This window comes from Lonchura striata, chromosome 3 (genome assembly GCF_050655825.1).
Source record: "Lonchura striata isolate lonStrDom1 chromosome 3, ASM5065582v1, whole genome shotgun sequence".
NCBI classification, from domain to species: Eukaryota; Metazoa; Chordata; class Aves; order Passeriformes; family Estrildidae; genus Lonchura; species Lonchura striata.
Genome location: NC_140705.1, coordinates 81,167,023 through 81,193,024, shown reverse-complemented (window position 1 = coordinate 81,193,024; position 26,002 = coordinate 81,167,023). Strand labels below are relative to the sequence as shown.

General features: G+C 39.9%; 2 protein-coding genes across 10 annotated transcripts in view; one reads left to right on the top strand and one right to left on the bottom strand.

Annotated features, from left to right (window-relative positions):
• Nucleotides 1–12,345, top strand: part of STRN (striatin) — a 70,639-nt gene extending 58,294 nt beyond the window's left edge. For 4 of the 6 annotated variants that reach the window (XM_021528090.4, XM_021528088.4, XM_021528087.4 and 1 more), the window contains 4 exons: nucleotides 1,256–1,396; nucleotides 3,699–3,806; nucleotides 4,657–4,743; nucleotides 4,830–12,345. In XM_021528090.4, the coding sequence (XP_021383765.2) occupies nucleotides 1,256–1,396; nucleotides 3,699–3,806; nucleotides 4,657–4,743; nucleotides 4,830–4,999 (506 nt within the window). In that variant the 3' untranslated portion in view covers nucleotides 5,000–12,345. The remainder of the gene's footprint in view (nucleotides 1–1,255; nucleotides 1,397–3,698; nucleotides 3,807–4,656; nucleotides 4,744–4,829) is intronic. The other 2 variants (XM_085576916.1, XM_021528086.4) reach the window with 1 other exon arrangement.
• A 2,284-nt stretch (nucleotides 12,346–14,629) lies between these two features.
• Nucleotides 14,630–26,002, bottom strand: part of VIT (vitrin) — a 54,894-nt gene continuing 43,521 nt past the window's right edge. For all 4 annotated transcript variants that reach the window (XM_085576917.1, XM_085576918.1, XM_077782058.2 and 1 more), the window contains 6 exons: nucleotides 25,066–25,128; nucleotides 21,613–21,760; nucleotides 21,316–21,419; nucleotides 20,637–20,863; nucleotides 18,087–18,600; nucleotides 14,630–17,780 (listed from right to left, as the gene is read on the bottom strand). In XM_085576917.1, the coding sequence (XP_085433043.1) occupies nucleotides 17,602–17,780; nucleotides 18,087–18,600; nucleotides 20,637–20,863; nucleotides 21,316–21,419; nucleotides 21,613–21,760; nucleotides 25,066–25,128 (1,235 nt within the window). In that variant the 3' untranslated portion in view covers nucleotides 14,630–17,601. The remainder of the gene's footprint in view (nucleotides 17,781–18,086; nucleotides 18,601–20,636; nucleotides 20,864–21,315; nucleotides 21,420–21,612; nucleotides 21,761–25,065; nucleotides 25,129–26,002) is intronic.

The following is a 26,002-nucleotide window of genomic DNA, read 5'->3' as shown; positions in this document are numbered from 1 at the left end:
TTTGTTACTGTGAGTTGTTTTGGTTTTAATTATTAAACTAAGGGGGAAGGAGGAGTAGTCTTCCCTCACAGAGGCAATATAATAGCCCTAATATTAGGAGGTTTTTTTTGAATTCTAAACTGAAATGAAGCCCAGTTGTGAAATCCAAAGACTGAAAACTCAGTTTTCCTATGGCTTATTAATAACCTTGAACAAACCCCCTAAAATATCTGTCACTCATTATTCAAGTTGTTCAGATTAACCATTGTAGGCTTTCAGGAAGCTGCATATAAGCATGGCAGTAATAGAAAAGGTCAGTGAGAAACAATGTGTTTTCTTTTCACACCAGTCCTTTCTGACCTTTTTTCAAGTTCTTGTAGGTAACAACTGCCATTCCTGAGAAATAGTTGAGGTGCTGTGCTTCAGAAAGATATTTCTCCCATGAATCTTTGGAGAGTTTACAGGGATATGATGGTATTCCTGTGTTATCTGAATCTATCATCCAACATTAGGTTGCTTAAAATTCAGTTCCTCTCTCTCTATCTTTTCCTCCTCCTCCTAACGTCTGTTGCAACTGGTGTTGTTTTTCCACATAGCAGGTGGTGGAGAGGACATTTGAAGAGAAAAATCCTAAGGAATATATCCTATGCCTAAGCTCTGCTGATTTGACCTTCTGTCCTATAGTGTGCAGATAGGTACACTATAAGGAGATCAAATATATACCACATTAGGCAGGAGCTTTGAAATACAAGTTTGTAATGTATTTATATAACTGTACATGATGACAATTCCAGTGTGTAGAATCTGCATCTGGAGAACTTTGGTGTTTTATTAAGCTCTGATTTTATCTAAGTAATTATAACAACACTAATTATCTGTCATGTCACTTGTTGTACACTTCAATTTCCTGTCCTTTTACTCAAAGCAGTGGAGTTTGGTGGAGTTTTTTTTGAGAATTGCTGCTACAGTTAAAGGAGGGAAAAGGGCCCAGGGAGTTACTGCTTTCTTAATTTTAAAGTAGATTTCTGCACAGCTGCAGTTTCAGATACAGCATCTTAGTAAAGAATGTTGATACACGTGTCCAAAAAAATAGTATTAAAGTAGTTATCATACACGGAAAGCTATTTATATTGGCATAATTTGTGTTTTAGAATGCAACACTTCCTTTCATTATTGTGCTCCTTTTGATGTTGAAGAACATACTTTTTTGTAAGGATTTTTAATTTTTTTTAAATTTTCTTTACACCAAGTACATGTTCTCTACATTGTTTTCTAGAAATGGGAATCCCTTCATCAGTAGACCTTGTGAGCAGTGACCCAAGCCTCATGGTAGCATCATTTAACAGTGGACACACTAGCATTTTTAACATGGAGACACGGCAACGAATTCTTACCCTGGAGTCCAGTGTGGATACTAGTATGTATCAAAAGCCTCAAACCAACGACAGGAAAAAACAAATTGCTTGTTTGAGATGGATACTGTTGACAATCCTTTTAGTGTTTCCAGAGAATTAGGCAGTGTCATGAGAAACTATAAAATGGATTATGCTACAAGTTGTATTCTGAGATATAACAGTAAATTGTTACTACTACAACAGACCTCACAAGTGTTGCAGTAGCAGAAGAGTGCACATACTTTTGAAATAAGATAGAAGAAACAAGCTCACACTCTGAATTCCTCTTCAAGGGATAGTAGCATGAGAAAAAGCACAAGGTTCTTTAATACAGCTTTGTGATCTTTGCAGATTCCATATATCCATTTTCTCTTCAGTCCAGAATTGCAAAAAAGAGGCAATATCAGGAAAATTTAATGTTAAATTTATTTAAAAATTGGGAGTGTGTAAATTTTTTTTTATTTTTCCTCAGTGGTATCCATCTTCTAAGCTTTATTGTACTCTTGACTCATTTGGACTTGGGTTTTAGTTGAAATTTTCACTGAAAAAAGAAAGCAAAGCTCCAGTGTAAGAGTATTAATTCACGAGGTCCCATGTAATGACTTGGATCATGGCAGTGACCAATATTAGAAGTTTTAGAGGATACGGTGAAGAGCCTGCTTTTAGTACATTATTTTACCCTGACTTCACAAATGAGACCAGAATGAGCTGAAGCATAAGGTTTCATATTCAGGCCACAATGATAAAACATTGAGTCTTTTAAAATTTTGCTATGTCTTCCCTCACTGTTAGAGATTTATGTCACTGAATTCTACTATTTAATTATATTTTTTAAAAGGACTAAGCTATTCTTGTTGGCTTGGCTTGTGTGTTTTGAAATATTTAAATGAATGTAATTTTGTAAAAGCAAATGGAAAGTGCCATATCTCTTCTTTCCGTTATTCCTTACTCTGCTGCATTTCTTCTTTTATCCCACATTTTTGTTTAAAATTAGCTTTAAATTAGTTAAAGCAATTCAGTGGAAGCCACCTTTCTTCTTTCCTCCCCTCTCCCTTCTATTTTTTTTCACCCACCCCTGCTGTAATTATGTAATATTCCTTTAGGAAAACAAGACCCCAGTATAGCAACCAGCAGTCCCTGTTTAGTGTCTTTAGTTGTGTAACAGTACTATAAAGTTTACATGTCTTTTAAAGAAATATTATTTATTTAAAATATTATTATTATTAAATTCAATTATTTAAATATTATTATTTCTACAAGAACGAGACAAGAGGTAAATGTCACGTGAAATGCCCTACCACACTATTTAGGGACTCTTCTGCTCAGTATAAGCCTCTGCTTGGCCTTTTCAAACTGTGAGGATGGCTGGCTGTGATGAAGGTTCATGTGCATTTAGTAATTTTAGGGGTGTTTATTTATATGAATGTGGAGTTTTTTCCCTTAATTTTTACTTTCATAATTTCTAAGTGTCTTGTGGATGCTGACACTGCTTTATGGTTCAGATTTTTATAGAAAAGTGTGAAATGAATATTTACCATTTTTATAGGAAGTGAACCTTCAATAGTATTCTGTTTTGTTTACTTTAGTAAGAATTTAGATGAAATTATGTAAATGTTCTTTGGAAGTAATTTAGCTAAATACAGTCAACATGAAAGACAATATCTGTATTTTGATGTTCTGTGTAATGACTATTTGTGGTTTTTTTCATAATCTCTGCCTCTTAAGACACCTCTTACATTAATCTGTGCATCATAGCAATGCCTGGATTTCTAACCAGAAAATTCCTATACTTTTTTTCTCTGTGTGTGTATATATATCTGTATATATATGCATGCTATTTCAGAATTACTGAACGTGAGAAAATTGGCTCTCCTATGAATAGTCTAGCATCCTTTTTTTAAATAATAATTTCAATACATATATATCAGCTAATAAGAGGTAGGTTTTATTTGCCTGCACTATTTATTTACATGTCCTGTATGGTATGAAGAAAGTTTGACTTGGCAAAAGGAGGAATGTGTGTGAATGAGGGTTTTTTTACTCAGTTTTTGGTTTCACATTTTTGCCTGATGTGCCTATCTAAAACCATGTCCAAAAGCTGGACCTTATTTGTCCCACATCTGTTTTATGTATGTCTCTGTCTTTTATAGTTTGGAAAGTATTTTAGAGTAAAGTACATAACATAAGGTGCTAGCTGAGAGATGTCAGGATATGTATGTAAGAATTATTTTGCAAATTAGATTGATTACATATTTATTTCTTAGTAGTAGTCTTTCATAGAACTTAGCAACTTACTTATACTGATGTGTGTGGGTTTTTTCTTAGCAGTCAGTTCTTCCTGTCAGATAAACAGAGTCATCAGCCATCCAACTCTTCCAATTAGTATCACTGCTCATGAAGACAGACACATCAAATTCTACGACAACAACACAGGTACGCATCATTCCAGCAGGTCTTAGCCATAAGCCATTGTGTAGTATAAGTCATATTCCAAATTTCATTATGATCAATAGGATACACACAAATGCTGAGGGATGTCAAGAACTGGATAGCCTCTGAAGCAGAAATTTCTCATCACTAATAGAGTATAAAGATTGCCAGCTCACTTAAAGCTTTTTGGCAAAGTGATAAGGAATGTGGATCTCTCTGTCCATTCTTTTAGAATGCCCTATGTATGGGGTTTATAAATATTTAACATAAAAGGCTTCTTTTTGAAAATCTTCATGCTCTTATATTTATGTTTCTTCTATTAGTTGTCTGTATTATTTTGCTCTTGAGAGCAGGAACCTCTGGCGTTCCTTTAGTGTTTCCTAGACCTCTGCCACATTTGGCCCTTGAGTTCTTATTTTTAACATGAAATCATTTCTGTAATTGTAATAAGCTGTGATAAAACATTAATTCTCTCTGAGACAACTAACACTATCCCCTATTCCCATGTAGTTTATATTCATTGCTTCTAGTATGCTCAGCCCCTGCCTTCCTTCCCATTCAAGATCTTGCCTGAGAACTCCATTAATTTGCTTAAGGGGCAGATACGTAAAATGCACAGTAATTGCAGGGTCAGTGTGGCTTAAAGAGAAGGTCTCATAAATGTTGATGATACTGCTACTGTGGTTCTTGGGAACTGTGAACATTAAAATACTGACTTCTTGTATAATTGTAATGATTCAGTCGTGGAACAAGATCTCTTGTGTTTATATCAGCTGTGGTAGGGTCATAAGCAGTGAATAGAGGTAACAGAATTAACTGCAGAAAATAACCTAAATAAATCTTTTTTTCGAAGGAAAACTGATCCACTCCATGGTAGCTCACTTAGATGCAGTTACAAGTTTAGCTGTTGATCCTAATGGCTTGTATTTGATGTCTGGCAGTAAGTACATTCCGATTTCATTTTCTTTTTCTCATAATGATGGCAGGCATACAAATTATAAAGAAAACTGTTTTCCCTTTCTTTAGGTCACGACTGCTCGATTCGCTTGTGGAATCTTGAAAGCAAGACCTGCATCCAAGAATTTACTGCCCATCGCAAAAAATTTGATGAGTCCATTCATGATGTGGCTTTCCATCCATCCAAATGTTATATTGCCAGTGCAGGAGCAGATGCCCTGGCTAAAGTGTTTGTATGACAGAGTGCTTCCATTCAACTTTAGCTTTGGATATATTTAACCAGCTGCTCAAAAGAGAAGAGGAGGGCATGAGTTGTTTTATCTTGCCCTATATAATTCAGAGAATGTTTGTAAGTGTAGTTTTGCAGGGTGCTGTTTTCTAAATTGACGTTTGTTTCTGTGAGCTCAGCTGGTGCTGAGAGCTTGGAATCTCTCAGTTTCAAATAGTTAAAAAAAAAAAAAAAAAAAAAAAAAAAAGAAGCTTTTATTTAGAGGGTGTGAATTTTCGTCCAGGCAGGCCTTGGGTGAAACTAGGTCTACGTATTCTCTATTAATAAAATGGAGTACTGCAAAGAAGGGGTCTAATTGCATCAGGGAGTAGGACAAGAGGGAAGCGTTCTAGGATGCTTCTCATTGAAGAATCTTAATGTACTCAAATCACCTGGAAAAAGTGATTCAAAGTCAGATCACATGTTCTTTACTGTATCATGTGAGAGGCACTTTGTCATCCCTTTGGTGTATGAATAAAGTAAGATTTGTTCAGAGAGCAGTAGCAGATAGTTAATCTCAGCCACCTGGCTGCTAGCCTAAGATAAATGCATTTAAAGGAAGGCAAATTACTAACATATATTAAAATGCAGTAAAGTTTCTGTTACATCTTCTGTGTTTCTCAGTAAATATTTAGTTTGCAAAAAAAAAAAAAAATATAATTTTTTAAAGACTTTATTAGTGTATGGCTAGAAACTGAGCCTTTAGTCTAAATCCCAATTAACAACAGACTGCAGTAGCAAATTTAACTTATTCAGATTTTAATGCTGTTTATTCTTGGAGATCTGGCACAAGAAATTATTACAAAGCTTTCCAAAGAAGCTGTCCTACAATTTTAGCTATCAAACATTCATCTCCTCTTTCTGCTCCTGCTAAAAAGGGTATCATTCTGAGCTTTGAAGGATAACAGTGAAATACTTTGTTTGAAGATTAAATCTGATGCTTTGTATGAGTCCTATTAGTGGAATAGGTAGGAACTGGACAAAGTTCCATCGGTTTGAGAGATTCTGCTACTGCTAGAATATTTCCCAGCTCCACAATTTGAGGGACTTTTTACCTTGTCCACTTCATTTGGGTGTATGTGTCACTGATTGGGTTGCCTAAACTTCTCATAATTACTCAACAGATGTGCTTTGTTTATCTATTCAGAGCTTCTCTCTTGATTTGACAAATGACTTTTAATCCAATCTGTTAGTCTTTTTATCCCTTCTTAAAGGAAGGTGAGTGGGTTCTTTTCTGTTATTTGTGATCATCAGAATTATTACTATTCATAAGCACGTAATTAGTGTTTTTCTCTGATGTGAATGGAAAGCAGAATTTCTGCTGGAGATGATTTCTGATGCTGATATGAGTAGGAAAGAACCCAGTGCAACTCTTTGTATACCAGCCTGAGGTTAAGACTGGAAACTGGTAAATAAATCTTTACCTTTAAACTGACACTTCGTAAGCAGGAGTCATTGAAAGATATCAGCATGAGGTTTGAAAATGTTGTTTTTTGAGTGCCATTTTGGGATGGGGACCATATTTGAAATTGATTTCAATGTTTAAACCAAGTATATTATTTAGAATAAAAGGTGGACCTATGCTGTTTGAGCCTGCTACACATTATATGTACTGCTGAAATATTCTGGAATACCTTTTATTGCTCAGAATATTCACATATGTCACTTCATGATAATGATATGCAATATATTTCCTCAGATAAGATTAGAACTTTTACCATGAAACAGATGACTACAATAATAATACAGATTTTTTAGTTTTTATAAAATGTTTTGGTTATGATGAAAAGGAGGAAACTTGGCTGCAAAACTGAGCATTCAACTTGGTGAGAGTTTTGTGTACTTGACTCATATTCTTTCAGTGTCATTATTTTATTTCTTTTTGAAGAGAAAATTACAAAAATTTATTTGAAAAATTCTAAAAATTATGTATATTATATATGTGTATATATATTGTAAACATGTATTAAATGTGTCTAGTAAGGGAAGACTCCATGGGTGCATTTTAATGTATTAGTATTAAGAGTTCTCTTGAGTTTGTGTATACAAAGGATAATGGTGTGAGTATGAAATGAATGTTGTGTTTTTGCTTACACAATACAGTATGTCGTCACAGTTGTTTAAATTGCTGTACATAAAAACTAATAGGCCAGCATGCTTGTTTTTAAAGACTGTCATTCTGATTACAATTGGAATGTAAGAAGTGGCTGTTCAAATGTGAATTGAAAGATGTTTCCTTCTCACTATTGAGCTCTTGCTCAAACTGAAAAGTGATTTTTTTTAAAAGCTGGCAATAGCTAGAGGATGAGGTGCCTTTAAAAAACAAAACAAAACAAATGTAGCCTTACAAAGAGGTTGTGGAATATATATATTTTTGTGCTTGTCTTCATAATTGATGTCAATGTCTTTTTACTGTACTTGCTCACATATTTGTAGGACTGCAGGGTATTGTGCATGAGCCTGTCAGATCTTCTGAGCATCATCGTAGGAGATAAGGTTGAAAAAATTATTTAGGTTATCTAGTCCATCTGCTTGCTAGAGCGGGGTTGTAGACTTGTGCATTCTAATATTGTCTTGGTCAGTGAGATTTTCTATGTTCTAAAACAATTAGGCTTCCTTTTAAAGATTATTTCAATTATTACATCTCACTGGCACAAGGATTTATGTGATATTTAGTAGCTCTTTTTTGTAACTTCCTGCCAGTATTGCAAGCCATCTTTTGTGCCATTTTACATATTCTTCATAGTCTTTGGGACCTCCGTGCACACACTGGTTCCATCTGAACATTTTCATTCCTTTTTGCTTTCTTCAAGCTATTTTTTTAGTCAGCTTTTTTTTGCACATTTTCTTGTTTTCATCCTTTAAGCTCAATTCTCCAGATACTGGTGTCCATACCACCATTCCACATGCATTATTTGTTTGACTTAGTCTGAGGGTCATCTATTAAGTCTGGTTGTTACTTGGATGGGTTTATTCTCTCTAACATGAAGATTTTGTGTAGGAAGACCAAGTTTTTGATGTCTGACAAGCTTAAATCATATTTCTTTATTTATGACAACTCCTTTAAATAACATTTGAGCATTGCTGCTTTTCAAGTTTCTTCTTCACTTTTAGTATGTTATCATTCTTTTGCAGCTAGAGACTTAATTCCTGTTTCATGATCATCCTGGATCTTAAAATTTTGAACTTCTGACCTCTGAGGGTGCTAAATTATTTTTATTTGTTCCCCTTTTGTGTGCAGTTCTTCCTGGTTCAGGGCAATTAGTAATTTTCATTTGTCTGATACATATGTTTATTCAAAATGTAAACCAAACTGGACCCAAGGCTTGTTCTTGGAAAAAACATTTTTCTGTAATATCACTATATGGCATTTTACCAGTACTATTTATCCCATATCTAATTTACATGATAATTTTTTAATGATTAGGTCTTATAATTTTTTGTGTATGTTAGCCTGTGCTAATGATTTTGATTTACTAACTAATTTAATGGGAGAATTTTCAGTCCTTCTATATGTTGAAAGTTGGTCCACTAGTTTAAATACTTTCACTTTTACTCTAATTTACTTCACTGGGCTGTTAGCTTTCACATATTTGATTCAGTTACCAAAATACTTGTACAGAATTATTTGAAGTACCTGGAAGAAGTTCTAGATATATTGTGTCACTCTTACAAAATTATAGTGTCTGCATTTGATTTTGGGCCTCAGAGAGAAAACTTCCACATAAAATATTCGCTACTTTCATCTCATTCTTCTTTATTTTGATAAAATATGGTCTTAGCAAAAAGCCTGTAGAACTATATGTCATATACTATAGCCTATTTTTTTAGGATGTGTATTTTCAAATAATGTTATGTTAAAGCAGTCCCATGTAATTTGGTTGAGTGTGTGATGTTCACCATACAGCTTTGTGATTAGGTAATACAACACTGTTTTTCAGTTGTGATTTTAAAGTAAACAGAGATTTCTTCTTTTGAATAAATGTGTGATAAAGAACTTAGTTACACCACCTTTTCAGTACATCTGGTGGATGACAGATGTGTCGCCTTTCCCTGCCTCCTTAGGTTTTAACAGTGTAATTTTGGGGAGCATCAATTTCTGTAAACCCATGTGTTCTTTGGGCAGTGTTTGATGGGTAGAAGTGTGGAAACAAACAGTTGAAAAGAGGGCATCACTATCAGATAATCAAGTCTTGGTTTTACTAATGCCTTTCAAGTGTTTGGAAACATTTGCAGGTTTTAACTGTGGTTTGACAGTGTGTTGTTTGCAGACTGTCTGTCCCAGGTATCCAAGAGCCTACTTGGTGCCTGTGTGAAATATCTAGTCAACCTGAGATGCATTAAGGAAGAAAATGCAGCCATTGTGGTTGTCTAGTGCTGATATTTGTGGCTGTTTAGTGGAAGTTGGTTTGGACTACACTGTTAGAAATTCAGAAATCAGAATACAATAGTTAACCTCTTCCAAGTGGTAAATTGGTTTGTATAAGATGTGGCAATGTTTGACATGGCAATATGAGTTTTCTTGGGCAGCTGCTGCTCATGAGCATTGTAGAGATGCTTAGTTGTTCCTATTGAGTCACTGAGACAATGAAAAAAATGCTCAGATGTTTCAGGAAGCTCCTTTTTTCCATAAGCACTTGAAGGTGTTGAGAATATTTCATCTGAATCTGATGACGTGTTTAGTTGAAGAGAGTTACAATAGGTGAACAGTCTTGGACTCTTTGTCATCAGTGTCTTTAAGCTTAGAGACAAAGTTATGGAAATTATTTGTCTGTAAACTGCCAGGGAAAGCCCCTGCTCATACTGAGCAACAGAGAAACTGATGGACAGCAGTGTTGATCCATACTGTTATGTCAGGGATGTTTTTAAAAAAATAACCCCTATTGTGAATACATTTTCCGAGAATCTTAAAATTTCATTTGCAGTGAGCTCTTACTGCAGGATAAATGTCATAAAAGACTTCTGATTTTTCTCTTGGAGTGGTTTTTTGAAGGGTGATAGAGTTTCAGCTTCAGCCCCAACCCTCTCACCACCAAAAGGCTAATTTGTATCTCTTTACACCCAGTTTATTTAATTTTGGTGTGTTACCTCCCAGCCTGCCTTCTGACTTGGTTTTGCTGCTCTGTAGTCGAGAAAGCTTATGAATTGCTGTATAATTTAAGATACTTTTGAGAATGTGGATTCCACTACAGAAGGCATAAATCCAGTTGAATAGCGTAATTTGTGGATCTCATCTGGTTTGTTGTCAGGAGAGACTAGTTCTTAGACTACAAAACCCAAGCTATGTCTGAGCTAAAAAGGCATTTGACAATATTGTATTCTTAGCCCAACTTCCTCCTGCCCAAGTGTAGATTGTGGTATTGTGTGTTAGATTACTTTTGCCCTGCTCATGCTACCAAGCCATGGTGTGATCCTGGGAGATCACACCAGTGTTTAAACCATGCCCCATGCATGTGCTCAAAGCCTTGTATTGACATCCTCCAGGCCAGTCTTCAATTCCCTTAAGTTTGAATTGCAGGCTCCCAAAATGACTTCAAGTAACCCTTCGTCCTCACACCAGAATATTAGACTGTGGTGTTGAGAAAAGATTTCTACAGCTGGATTTGTACTGTTCTGAAAGGGAAAGGATAATTTACTGCCAAGCCAAATGTTGTCATTATTTTTTGATTATTTGTGAAAAGCTGCCAAAAACATTGTATAATGGATAAATTATGGACTTCAAGCTAATATTTTTCCATTAAGAATTTATTTTTTTATGCTTCCTATCATCAAGATACAGTGCTATCGAATGTAGCTTGTTTTCAGATGTATGGCTTCTAGAATTATTTCCTTGCAGTTGGACATTTGCAAATGCGCATCAGTTTTGAAAATTGTCTCATATGTGTTAGCACTTCTTTTGGAAATGCAAACTGAGCATGTTAGCTAATGATTTCTTGTACCTTTATAGTCCAAGCAGACTGAAAAGCAGCCTTGTGCTATGTTTTCCTTGAATAGTGCATCTGAAAAAACTTGTCAAAGGAACTCCATGATGAGATGACTTGTTGCTGTAAGGTTCTCTGTTGACATTTGTCAGCTTTGCATTGTATTTTGTATAATTATCTTCAGTTAACTGTCAGGATGAAAAAGACAAATTTCTTTGCCATATGGACTGTAGCTTGGATTTTTTTGTTGTTGTTGTTTACATCAATACACTTTTTTCTTTTCTGCTAAAACTTACAGATACCTGACAGCTCTCTTTAGGAGAAGTTACTACAGGTAATAACCACTAACGTTAGTAATTACAGTGGCTTCCCTTCTGTTTTGGGTCACTTCCATGGCAGATTGTTGATATGAAAAGACGACTGTGGCTGATACAGAAACAGCTAAAGGAAATTAAGATTCCCATTCAGAACTATGGCTAGGTTATGATCTTATACACCAGTTTTGAATGACTACTTTGAAACAATGTGGGACTTCAAGTGTCTTGCAGAATTTTGGATACAAATGAGAAGTACCTACTTGCTGAGTAATAGCCTGCTTGTCAGTTTTTTGTGTATGGCTCAGCACAAGGCTGTGTCAGAATTGCCATACCACTAAAATTACCTTGTTTAAATGCAACTGTTGTACAAAAGTGAATGTTATTTTGAGTGAGACGTTCTGGTTTTTAATTTATGAAGGAAATAGTTTTCTTGGGAGTAAGCATCCATAAATGTAATATATTTCATGATTTTGAAAAGGCTTATTACTCATGGGACATGAGAAAAATGATAGTGATTCAATCTCCAAAGATTTGTTTGACATTTATTATTACAAATATAAATTTTTGCTTTAAAAGGAAATGCTTCTTCAAAAACTTAGTATTAAACTTCTTACTAAAACTCAGTAGATGGCAAAGATAGAAAATTCAGAGGAAGATTATTTTTAAATATGCCAGTGTAATTTTGAGCTTCTCAAGTGCAGCCCTGAATTTTCTCTTTTTCACTGCAATTCATATTTTGTGAAACTTCTTGGATAGGCTATATTTAAAGCTACATTAACTTGCCTGAATAAGTCAAATAAATATTTTGTCATTTAAAATTATATAGATCTGCTTATGTTAGTGTGCCATTTAAAATGAGACCCCATTAAGGTAACCATGCAGGTATTTGTGTTGGTATGACAGTAGTGAAGTGGGGTATCTGTGTACTGTACCTGCATTCTGTGCTGAGCAAAATCACATGGACTTCCAGAAAAAAGCAATGATTTTTAAAAGCAGCTTTATTTAATGTTGCAGCAGCAAGTGTAATTTGTACCATATAATTATGTAAATCGGGTGCTAATAAATACTATTTTTCAACATTTGCATTGTGTTCATAATTCTGCATTTTATCACAAGATACGTGTGGATTTGAAGTGAGTGCTAGGAGGGGGAAGTGCATTAAGAGTAAGACAAGTAGACTTTTTTGGAGGGGCTTGAGGTAACTCCATGTGAAATTCCTACTGAGTTGTGCAGTGTGTTACTGTTCACAGGAGTGCCTTGTTTTTTCTGTTCTCTGTATGTCTTGGTTTCATACTGCTGCACCAGCTTGGCTCTGTTAACACCCCGCATCCTTCCATGTGCTGAGGCACGTGGTCCCTGTGTGGGGGTGAATGTGGGGTGAGCGGACATGTGGAGTGGGTACGGTGATGCAGGAGCCGGTCTGTCAGCAGGCGTTGTTCACAGCCAGACACGTGGCTCTTCCCAAGGACAGCGTTCATGCAATGTAAAAAAAAATGTGTGGTTCTGCCCTTGGGGAGACGATGAGGGAGAGCAAATCACACATCACAGATGGCAGCTGTTTTTCTACAAGAAGTTGCTCAGAATGGCACTGTGAGCGCGTGGCAGGAGAACCTACACAGAACAACGCAGAACAAGTTGTTGTCATTGATCCCATCCTGGTTTTTTCTGAGCTTGTAGGTGGGATAAGTAAAGTTCTCATCTTTTCTTGGTATGTATAAAATAGCCTGATTTGGTCCTACTCATGTTCCTGACTCATAGGAAAGGAGGAATCACTTCATGAATTGACAGTACAAGCTCATTCAAGCCAGTGTGAATGCCTCTAGAAGATTCCTGAGGTAGGAGAAAAGAAGATCTAACATGCTTATGGGTTTGCCTATGATATGGCCCCATGATGATTTGCATGTGAGAAAGTGAGTATACTTGATGATACAGTGGAACTTCTACAATTTCTTGTGCTTAAAAAGAAGTAATTTCTATGAGTGTTGGAATTCTTGAACTGTACTATCAGAGTTCTTATTAGGAGTCAGAGGATGTGTTAAACTGGTGTTAAGGAAAGCAACATATTTCTTGCCATTCATCAAGCCTGACACAGTTGATTGTGAGCGGTGTTGCTGATGCTGTGCTAAAACACTCATCCCCCTTCCTCCCCCAGTTTAACAAGGAAAATTGATTATTTTGAGGAATTTGAAGCATTCAGCTGCATAGATGTACATTTGTAATGTTTTCAATATGTAGGTGACCTGGCAAATGTAAATGGCCTGATTCTGTCCAAGATGTCTTGAAAAGAATTGGGAATGGAAAAGAGAAGGGATCAAGTTAATTAATGACTTAAATTTGGTGTCTAGGCTTTCTTTGACTTTCTAAGTAGATAATGTGGATGATTTCAGGGGTGGAGTTACAGGTAGGGTGTTGAATCCCTAAATATATTTAGATTGGGTTGATCCTGGCTTCATGCTTAACTCCAGAGCTTTTGCTGGTTACTGGTATGGTTCCCCCTGTGTGCTGGAGAGCCATGGGAGAAGGAGTGCATGGAGGAAGGGGAAGCCTGTCTGCCCACCTGTCAGCAGCAGCTGAGGAGCAGGAGGTGCACACTGCAGACAATGCCTTCTGTGCAGGGTGGCACAGTGACAGCAGAAATGGAGTGTCCTGCTCTGGGGAAACATGACTTTGACTTACTTCTCTCTGAAGAGATGGCCGAACACTTAATTGAATTTGGTGGCTCACTGAAAATGTAAGTGGCTAATGCTGGAGTTGGCAAGAGACGCTGAAACTGAGGTCTGCCAAGGCTTCCAGAGCATGGATGTAGTTATTTCCAGGTGGGTGTTCTGCATTGTGGTTGCTGAACACTGATAAGCCACCAGCCCAACTCTGAGTGTAAAGAAGCCTATTTCTTAGGGAGAGGGTGATCAGAAAACACCCTCTAGACTGTGTATGCAGCGACTAGTTCAGGCAGCTCCCATCTCTACTCTTGGGCATGCCTCTGCCAGACAGCAGGTGCCACTGAACTGGTCAGACATCTGAAACTATGTAGTCCAGCATCAAGTGACTGGACATCTAGGTCCTCTTTTGATTCAGTCCCACATCTAGAAAGTGTGTAGAGACAGTATTACATTGTTACATTTTTTCAGCTTCCAAAGGAAGTCTGGTTCCAAATAAGACATGATCTTGCAGACCTTGGGAAGTACATATAATTTTGATGCCATTCAGTCATTAGGCTTTGCTTCAGTTGACTGATGCCTCTGACAGGTAATTTTGTGGTAGCTCACTGCAAGGATTTTTTCATCTGAGCATATAGAAGGACAACACTGAAGCGCCTGGGGCTTTGTAATGTAGTAATACAGCTGCGTTTCAGAAACAAAAATGTCATGGGCTATATTTGCTGTTTATTTTTTAACCCTATATGAGATGACATGCACTGCATGTACTTTAAGACAATTTTAATGCAAAAGATATAGCAACTTATGTTGATAAACTCAAAATAGCTTGTATATGTTACAGAAGGAGTTCTGCATTCTTCAACAAATATACCCCTTTGAACATTTATATATATTTGTAAGTTAGCTTGTTTTATTAATAAAACAGTATTTAGAGACTTTAGTAGGCAGTAAGTGCTTTCACTGCTATGAAAGGTAAAGGTGAAGAGGAGTGTGTTCTGTGATTGCATGGAAGGGTGTATTCAAAATTTTGAGGCTTCCACTTAAGTTTATGGTGCTTATGAATAGGACATCTAAGTTTTGACGAGAGTTTAATTAAACCACTTTCACAGAGTTTTGACAATTTCAGGATCATCTTGAGAAGTAAATAAAAATGCACATTGTAAAACAAGCACCATAGTTGTTCTGTAAACTTAAGACAAACCATTTGAACAACAAGCCCTGAAGTGCCCTTTTATAAATGCTTGGCAAAAGATAGCTGTGCAACTTTCCTGTAAAAAGCATTTGAAAGCTTAATGTCATTGCTTAAATTTTAAACTTGAGGAAAAAATTATGTCCCATATGCTTATATCCCTTATGTACATCCTAAAGAACATGTGTGCTCTAGCTGTTCCTAAAGTCTTGACCACCACTGCTGTGCTTTTGGCAGAGCACAAGTGAAGCATTGGGGAGTCTCTGCAGGGTACCAATCTTTGGTGCTGCAAGAGTACATTCAGTATGGAGAACAATATGTGGTGGTGGCTGCTGCATTAAAAATTAAACCACAGTATTAGGAGTAGCTGTAAGTTAGGATTTAGGCCTTTTTCTTGACAGCCCCAAATCAAGTCCCAAACAAACAGGTTTTCAGGCAATAAATCTGGTGTCTGAACTGAAGTCCCCAGTAAAATCAGTTTATGGGTTTGAGTGTTGTCCAAAATGTAATGTCTATGTTGACAGAGAAAGATGTGTTCAGCAGAAGGGTAGTGAGGAGCTGGACCAGGAGATGTGGGATATCTGGAGTTGCTCTGCTCATGCCTCATGCCTAACTCTCTATCCTTAATAATTTTTTCAAGCCAAAAGCTAATGCTGTGACGTGCAGCAGCAGAGATTAGTGGTAAAAACTCTGCATACAAATACATTTGTGGAAGCTGACAGTGTCCTGTGCTTTCAGTCTGGGTAGAATGGTTGATGATAATCAATTAAAGCTGGAACTTGATGTTTCTTCCAAGGGGAAGTGATGAACTTTCACTGTGTAAGACCATTGTTTCATCCAAAATTGATTTTAATAACCTCTTGAGAGGACCCCAGCCTGACATGTTACCCCACCAGGGGGATCACACAGAATCTGCTGTTTTCATTATTGCGTTATGCTTACTTACTGACAGGTTATAAGCCACTTCAGTCATATTTCCAAACATAATGATTTTAAAAATTGTGCTACTTTTGCTCATACAATGAGTTTCCCGTATGGCAATTCAATTAGAATTTATGTGGCTAATATCTTGGCTCATGGTTTTTAAAACTATAAGTGCTGTTAAGAACCTGATTTGCAAGTAATATGGCAAATCTGAGTTTCCATTTTCTTACCATTTCCTGTTAGTTCCACAAGCCTGGCACAGCATGGCTTTGATTGCTGTAAGGAGTGTGAACACTCATGTTTTTATTTGCTCCTTTGGTAACTTTGCTTAATGAATGTATTTTCTTTAATGATACTGGATGGAACCTAACCAGCAACTGCTGGGTCTTAAATGGGTAGTTCTCCACTTAAGAAACCACTGTGTGTTCTGACAGATACAGGGCTGTAATAGGTACATTTCAAAATCAGTCCATAAAAGAATAGTCAGTCCTAAATTTGAGGGAAAGTATCTGTAAGTGCTTGAAATTCTGCTTTTCCCAGTGTATAATACAGAACTTCAGATAATTCCCTCTTAAATCCTGTTAATGGCTCTTGAATAGCTCTCCTGACCTAGAGACTGCACTTCTGAGTGTTGGTTTAATGACAGAGTGATGGATCTTAAATGCTTTGGTGACTGTGAGCAGCTTAAACCCACAGTTTTTCTCAAAGAGTCTCCTGTGTCCTGGCAACACTTCTTTGGTCCTGCAGGCCTTGAACCACCCAAGAGTGAAAGATGAAGCTGAGAGGGAAAGACACTTCTCAGTATCAAGTAATTAATGCAGAGTTGTGGGAGACTATATTCCAGTTCCTGCATGTTGGTTGCCTTGTGGATTTGAGGCTTTATTGGGGTTGTAGAGTTGTAAAGGAGGCAAAGAGTTGTAGGGGCTTGGGTTTGAACCTTTCTTTTGCTTTCCAGTTTCTCAGGGTTTGGATAAATCCCAGTGCTTGAGTTGACACGAGCTGAAGCTTAACTTACTGACAAGACAGCAGTATGGAGAGAGTACCTGCTTTTAAGAAAGTACTCAAATTGTTTTCCCCCTCCATCTGGTATTTGAGCCCTGATCTGTGTGTGTCATCTGGTGGGCAGTGCCACATGAGGTGTTTCTACCACAGCAGCTTGGCCACTCCCTGAAGGAACCTGGTCACTTCAGGGAGCAGGTTTTAAAGAACTTGCATGTGTCCAAAGATGAGAATTGGGCATGCTGGGGTTCTGTGCTGGAAGCAGCTCTTCAAACAGCTGCAGGTATTTCCTCCATGTTCACTGCCTTTTCTGCTATCCATGTAAATCAGAGTTTTTGATGCCCACAAGAAAAAAAAAAAACCCACACAACAAAAAAAAACCCACAACAACAAAAAACCCCAGTCTACAGAGCACTATCTTGCATAGGGACAGAGCCACAATCAACCTTGCTGACTGGAAAGTCCCAGAGGGAAACACCTGCAGTGTTTCTTGGACTGGTATTATTTCTGTGGCACTTGGCATGCCTTTAGCACAGCACCCAAGGGCCCTGCCTTGCTTGAGTCCATCAGTTCCGTGGCTGGGAATTAAACTCTGTGCAAATGTTTTGGATGAGCTGATTAACATAGCGGTAGAGGTTGTCAAATTCATCCACAAAGAAGGAATGCTCCTTTGCAGGGTCTGATGCAATGGCTTCCAGTTCATCTGGGGCTGCCCAAGCAACTCCAATGGAATAAGCGATGACTCCTGGAAAGAAACCCAAAGTTTAGAAAAAGCATGGAAGTTTTCATTGTGGTAAATCTAAGACCACTACTGCAAATGTAGTTTGAGATTGCTGCATTTCTGATGATTTATACGGTTTTTCTGAAGTTCCTTATTCAGCAATCAAACAGATGCTGATCTTGTTGGAGCTTAGTGGGACCCCAGAGAAAAGTACTACTCTTCCTTGATAAGGTTTCATCCAGTGCCTTCAAATTACAGCAAACTGCATTTATCTGACCTGGATAAGTGCTGAGGCATGAGGGGAGAGCAGGCAGTGATAGAAGACCTTACCATTTTGGTGAGCTGCCATGGCTGGCACGCTGACATCATCGTAAGACCGGCCATCCGTGATGAGGATCATGATCTTCCTTTTGTTTGGTTTGGAGTTGCTGAACAGCTGCTCTGAGGCGTAGCTGATGGCTGCTCCCGTGCTGGTGCCCCCACTCCAGTAACTGATCCTTTTGATAGCGTTCAGCACGTCCTGCTTCGTGCTGTACTTGTCAAAGCTGAACTCCAGCCTCTGCTCATAGGTGTACTGCACAGCTCCGATGCGTGTGTCGGTGTCCGAAATCTCGAACTCCTTGCTGATGTTGGCCACAAACTGGAGAACAGTGCGGAAGTTGCCGGTGCCGACGCTGCTGGAGCCATCGATCACGAAGCCGATGTCGGCGGCGTTAAGGCACGTCTTGCTGCAAGCCAGCCGGTCGGTGTCGCACACCCGCTTCACCAGGGGCTGCACCACCTTGTGGAGGCTGAACCAGCTGGGCACGTTGATGGAATAGAAACCGCTTGTCCTGCACACTGCCTGCAGGGCAACATGAGGATAAATGCAATGGAAAATCAGTCTGCCTGTTCCTGCTAGGGTATGTAGCTAAATTGCAAACACAGGCTCCTGGAAAGAGCAATGCTGGAGTCTGAAATGGCCTCTCCTGCAATCGCCATCTACTTCCCTGGGAAATGATGTCAGTGTAACATCACAGATACTTGTGTAATGTGACAATTTTTCCTGCTTTTTTTTTTTTTTTTTTTTTTTAACTGTGGGATGGAGCTGATATTATAGTAGTGAAAAAACTAATAAGCAAGTTTGCCACCTGTTAGGCTTTTTTATGTGAGTCACATTGTTTGTGAGAAAAGCATCAAAATCACAGAACTGCTCTTAGCGTGGCTCCTGTGGACATTAGAAGAGCCTGTGTGTTTGCCAGGTAGCAACTTCAGCTCCCATCATTCAGGACAAGAAAGAACGTTTTGCCTGCTGACAAACCCCACTACTTTGAAGTGAAACCTGGGGCTTAAGCTGAGGATAACTTGGTTCATACCTTTATAATCAGAGAAAACCCAGGCTCATAGTGTTGGCTCTGCCAAATAGTAAAAAACCAAAACCAAACCCATTAACTTTTATAAGTAAATACTCATAAGGGCCAGATCTGTGGGAGGCTTCTATAGAGTTAGTGGGAGTCAGGTGAGCGTGGGTAGGAAGTAGGGCTGGCACAGAAGAGGACATGGGAATTGTCAAGCGTTGGAGGAGGGGAAGGTTGGGGCAAGGAGGGGAGTGATGCAAACAGGCTGGATCAAATTGTCTTCGGCTTTAGTGCTTCTAAAAGGCCAATTCCTCAGTTCTCTGGGTGCGAATATTTTGTTAAGCCAGGCTTTATCCATCAGCTTTGTGATGGTGTGTGTGAGTATTTTAAAAGACAAAGGCACTGGTTTTGACTTGCATAAAGCGTAACAACTCAAAGGGAGTTACAGTTCTCTCCAGTCTGGGTTCCTCATGGTGTCTTTCCTCTCATGTGCTGTTCTTACTGTCTCGCTTCTATTTTAGTGTTATGATGCAGCAGTATTAAGCCACCATTCCCTCCTTGCTGTTCTGAGCCCACCCTACTCTCACTTCTGCTGTGTCACTGGCAGGTTCGCAGAGACTTGCTGTAGCTTTGTTTTTTAAAAACATTAAATGCAAATGAGACTACAATCCAATTATATGCTCAACAGAGACAGTGCAGCTCTTTGGAGCAGCTCTGAAACTCAAGGGAGATTATTTCATGGCAGAGCAACACAGCTCAGATTGGAGCCTCTTTTCTGAACATACCAGATAACCCTGTTTCCTAAGCCCAGCTTTATCTGCTGCTTGGTAGGTATCTTCTGCCCTAGCAGAGTACCAGCTTGTTCTGAAGTGCTGTTATCAGGCAGCTAGTGTTTGTGCCAAATACAAATCTATCAAAGCTTGCATTCTCTTTTTTTCTGCATATGTCAGGGATTTACCCTTTTTCCAAGAGCTACCATGAAGTCCATAGCAGCAGCAACAAATAACTGAAAAACAGCCTTCATCAACAGTAAAAAAAGAATGTTTGAGTTATCTAGTACAGCTGAAAAACTAGGATGTGCTTGTGTTGGGACTGTGCCAAACTTTGCTTATGTGGGATCTGTTTGTAAATGCAACATTGACATTAGGTTGACAGGGCTCCTTTCCCTAGTGGGAGATGCACAGCAGCATGTTTGTGAAAAAAAACCAATTCCAGTACAACTTTGTCATTTTCCAAATACTGTATATTTGGAAAGCCACTTGTCTCAGTACAACTGTAGGTGTGTGCTAAGGTTTAGTCAGTCAAAAGCCACTTGCTCGATGATGTATCTCAAACCAGAACTTTACTGACTTCATCCCCTTTCTGACTTCAGCATTTTGTACAGAAAAACTCAAGACAGTATGTACAAGAAGGAAAATAAATAACTGTAAGTGGTTAGAAGGAAAAGGAAATGCCCTGAATGAAGTAGGTTGGAAAGTTTAGTCAGACTCAGCCTGGTCAAATGCTCAGACTAAGTCCTGGTCAGACTCAGGCCACAAATTACCTTGTCCACAAAATTTGGTTCAATAACATTCTGCTTTTCACTTTGAGCAGCTGCTTCAACAGTGACAAAGAAAATGTTGATCCCTGATTCTCTGGCCAGCCTGGAGGCCTCTTCCACTCTGTCGGTCGGCCACCCATCCACCAGCACTACAACCACATTGGGTGCTCCACCTCGGTTCCCATTAGCATCCAGAAAGAAGCTTTTGTTAACAAATGAAAGTGCCTTCCCTGTAATAGAAGAGGAGTTACATATCTGGAAGTACTCTGTGGGTTAATATCCCATGAAATAGTAGGCAGAGAGCTGACTCAAGTGTTGGAGGCTGCAGAGAGCTGGGGAAAGCAGTTTCTGTGGCTGTGTGAGCAGGGAGACCTCTGCGACTGGTGCCAGTGCTTCCTGAGCCCTCCTGCACTGAACCCCCTCCCGGTGCCCCAGAGAGGCTGGGGATGATGAGCTGGGTTTTTAAGGATCCCCAAAGCATTGATGGGAACTTCCCGTATGTCCTGTCAACTTGTGATGGATTGCAGGGCCTGGGGTCAACACATGCAGGTCATAGTGGGAACAGTGCTCTCTCTCCAACCTGGCCCTAGCACTGAGCACTGTTTGGTCCCAGCCTCTGTATCCTGTGAGGAGGTGTGGGCCCAGGCTGAGCAGAGGATGTGCAAGCAGCCCCATCACCTACCAACATTGGAAAGTCCCCCTTTCTGTTGAATTTTCTCAATGGCATTCCTTAGATCTTTGGAGCTGACATAAGTTTTTAAGTTAAATTCTGTGGAAGGGTCATCACTAAAAGGAGAAAATAGAGCAAATGTCAGTGTTTTGCTTCACATACAACACAAAAGCCATAGGGCTGGTCTGTGCTACCTGGCTCCTGAGTGCAAGCTGGAGGGAGACCTTTAGCATGTATCAGCGTAGAGCTACAGCTGCCAGAGTGTGCAGTCATGTCCTGTGGCAATGGAAATGTCTGGGAAACTCTTACCCATACTGAACAATGCCCATCAGAGGACCAGCACTGCCGATGCCAAGGGCTTGAGCCACGTTACCAAGGAACCGCTTCTGGAGCTGAAAGCGGCGTTTGCCAATGCTCCAGCTCCCATCCATTAAGAAGGACAAATCAATCTTGCAATCTGAAGAGCGATAAAAAAACATGGAAGATATTTTTAGTCCTTTCTGATTGCTGTGCTTCTTGCAAGCAGCAAAGGCCTAAAAAGTCTGCATGCAGTGACTTATCCTGCTGTGTAAAGTCTACAAAAAAGCCTTTGACAAGGACAAGTCACAGCTGGCAGTTCAACTCTGTCCTACTGGTTGTAAACACAGTTCTTGGCATGACTTTGTCCCATACAACATCTAAGCTTGTCTCTGTGACAAAAGGGCAAGAAACTTTTCACAGGGGTCAGTCTGGGAGCATTGCATTTTGGGGGCCAGGGAGATCAGCCCCACAGGAGCAAGCTAACCTGTGCCCTCAGAGCCACGTCTTGGGCTCAGCAAGCTTTATTTGCAGCCCAGAAGTGATGGGAGTTTGTAAAACCAGCCATGGTGCTTGGATTTTGTTGTCTGATGTCCTAGGTTGACTGTATGATGCCTTTATCCCCAACCGTCTGCCCTGTTCATGTTGAATAATAAGTTCTACACCTTTAAGACTTGTTCCAGGAGGGAAGGAGCCGGGGGAAGAAGCGCGGAGTTTGTTTTCAAGAACTGCACTCACTCCTCCACATTCCTGCTCCTGGACTGAGTTGTCTGCATCCAGACGGACGAGACGGAGCTCTCCTTTGGTTTTTTTTCCTAGTCTAGTTAGTTTTAGCTAGCTGAGGCAAAGAAGTTCCCTGGACTGTGGTTTTTTCCCTTCTCTGGACCTGCTCTGGACTGAACACCAGGAGAGCAGCAGCCGCTCACACCTGTAGCCCAGTGTGCCAGGCCTGGGCCGTGGCATTTCCAGCGCCGGAGGGACTGATCAGAGACTGAGTGAGCCCAGCTGTGACCTGAGGGTTTTTTTCTGAGTTTGTCTCTCTCTTGGAGTAGCAAGAAGTTTTGTTGTTTAATATTGTCTAAGTTTGCTAGTTTAATAAGCAGGTTTTTTCCACTTTTTCTCCGAAGAGGTATCTTTCCCGAACTGGTTGGGGGAGGGGCCAATTGAATCTGCTTTCCTGAAAGAACCCTTTTGGGGGTTTTTCCCCAAATTTGCCCTGAACCAGGACATCTGGCCACCTGCAGAACACAAACTAAGGGGATTTCCTTGGTGACACTTTTGTGGACTTAATTGATGTAATAGACATAGACCAGTTATTGTGTTAATGTTGCTCGGAAGACAGGGAAGTTCCTGAAATGTGTGATGCCTAGGATGTGCCCCAGGGGAAGGACACTGTGTGGGATCTCTTCAAGGCAATTGCAATCCAGGATTACCGACAACAATCCTGGCAGCTCTGCACTTGTGAATGAGAATTGTTCATCAGTTTCCTTCTGGGCTGGAGCTAACATCAAGGATGATGATTTTGCTTGTGATATTCAAGACCAAGTGGGGGCTGTTCTTTTGCATGTTCTTGTACCCATGTGTACAGCAGCAGAGGTATGTTGTTGTGTGTTTCCTCTCTGGGCTGAAAGAAATGTTCTATAAAAGGTATGCCTGTACCCAAACAAACTCTTCCCTTTAATAACACAGAACGTCATCTTTTTGCTGCAAATGCTGTCTTCATCTCTGCCACCCTGCTTTCACATTCCTGCAAGTTAGTGGTGAAACATTCAGCTTTGGTCTGGGACCAGGAGTGATTTGGCTTAACTAGAGCGCTAATTAACATTTTCCCCCTCTGGCATCTGGGTCATCCCCATCTCTTGAATTCCCTCTGATGATGCCTCCTACTAATCAGACTGTTCAAACTACTGTGTTTTAATCATTAGGTAGCCTGAAGGCTACAAAGCACCAATTGTTCTTAGTGGCTTATGCAACTGTCTCCCATCTCATTACTTTCAATTTTTTTCTCCCATAGCTGTCTCTTTTTTCTAATTCTAATAATGCTGAATTACAGGAGCGTGACTGAGAACCATGTCTGCTCGCAGCAGATCGTGAGGCAAGGTCAGCAACCACAACAAATACCTCAATTAACAGCCAACTTTCCTGAATTTCTCGTCCTTCAAAGGGAACTAGTTCATGAGATCTATATGTGGAAAGTGGGCAGTTTGTTAGCCAGCAGGGTCTGGGGAGGCAAAGATTTACATACACTTATAAGCAGACTTGGTTTCTGTGGAGGATTCCTATTCAGTGCTGGGACATGAGAGGGATGCTGCAAGAGCACAGGCTAAGGGTGCTTCATAGGGAGGTGAGCACTTTCTGATTTGCAGGGAGACAAGATCTGAATTAGGGCTTTTATGGTCCTAGGGTTAGCAGTGGGATGAAAATTTTGTTTCTGGTGTGACTTATTTCAGTTTAACTGCTGGAAACACAGCTGTCCTTGCTGGCATCTCCACTGCACCAAGCTCTGCTTTTCTGCAGTGCAATGGGGTCTGTTGGGCAGAGCCTTCCCTTTTTCTTCTTTCCCTTATTTCTGTATCAGTTTCAGATGTATTTGACATCTTTGATAGGGAAAACAATTCTTTAAATATTAAGAGGAATTCCTGGGAACACGTCAACTTTTGGTTCAGAAGTTACTATCAAGAGTCCAGACAGTGTTCAGCTGCTGAAGGATGGGCAAAAGAGGACCCAGGCACTGTTGGAAGGGTGAACCCTCTCTTTGGGATGGCTTCTAATGAAGAGGTGGCAGGTGATCCCATTTCTCCACTAAGAACTCGCTTTCTCTTTCTCTGCTACTTTGGGCCTCAACTAAAGATGGGTTAATGGGTAAATCTGCCTTTTTAAAGAGATGTATAAAATTTCGGAATAGGAGAACCTGCATTTTCTTCTCTGAAGTTGAATGGTCCTTGATGCTCCCTCTGCATCCTCTCTCTCCTGGCTGTGGCAGGCGTTGGGTCCCTTTCTCAGGTGGTTTCCTTCCATCCCACCCACTGCTGTGGGAAGGGTGCCTGCACACACAGCATAGCCATGGGAGTCTGCTCTGGTCAGCAGGGCTTGCTCATCTAACCCTGGCTGCAGCATACTGGATTGCTGTCCTCTGCCATCAAAGTACCTGAGTGAAGAAGCTCTGCATGCTGAGAGCCTGGAGCTGATGCTGCCTGGGAAGAGGTGGTACAGAACAGCCACCATCTCACTGCCCAGGTAATCTAAATTTTGGCTATTATTTCCTTCCCTGTAGAAGGAAAAACCTATTCTGTGTGTGAGGGGTCAGCAGAGATTGCTCACTTTTTCTCTGCAAGGGAAAAATGTACTCCTGGATTTTCTTAGGCTTTATTGAAAACTTACCTTTTGCTATTTAATTTCAATGCATTCTAGCAATATGTAATTATTAATGACACTTAATTATGAAGTTAATTATGAAGTACATACTCTGGTTCCCCTGGGAGATGGATTCCAACGGCTTTGGATTAAATTCTTCCTTTGAACTGAAGCCTAAACAGAGAAAGGAAAGGATCTATCAGTGTGTGCTTGGTGGCTGCCCTTGATCTTTAAGGAAATGGGCAACAGAGTCACTGCAGAGACCCCCTGGCCTGAGGATTGATGTGGGAGGAAAACAAGGATGGGGAGGACATCCTTAGAACTTACCTTTTTTCATCTACATCACTCCTGGAGTAAAACAAGACTAGAGACATTTCTAGGAATGCCACCAAAATCTCTCCTAGCACCAGCTTTGAGGTGCTCCCCTTTGGGAGTCAGTTCCCTAACTGCAAGGGCTTGGGAGCATCATGCACAAGTAGTAGGCTCCTCAGGAGCAGAGGCTGGTGGCCGCAGTGTGGGATGGTGACTCCCAGCAGTCTTCAGAGAGCCAGCGCTGCCACTCTGCTGGCTCACTGTGCCTTACAATGAGCTGCACAATGTCTGAAGTGGATGAGCAACAGTTTTATAATGTTGCTTTCTGCATGGACAGGAAAGCATGGGCAGCAACTGACTCCAACTCATTACAGCTGGGGAAGCAATGCAAGCCACAGCTCTTCAGGTGCCCCCAGAAGTCTGGGTTATTTTGCAAAGCACAAAAGAAATAGGGTAACAGAGAGCTGATGTCCTTGTGAAAGGTACTGACTCACAGGGCACATCAGGCTGGCATGAGAAGGTCTGAAAATGCTGAACTTCACTCATGACTTGGTATGGCAAGACTTTCCTACAGTCTAGCATCTCCCTTCCAAGCAAGGGCTAAGAGATGTGCCTTTTTAGTACAGCATGACAAGATTAAAGGGATTTAGCTGGGATAATCCTCAGTAGAGACAGCAATGATCAGACAAGCTACAAACTGAGCACTCACCAAGAAAGCTGTTGGTCTAAAGAACAG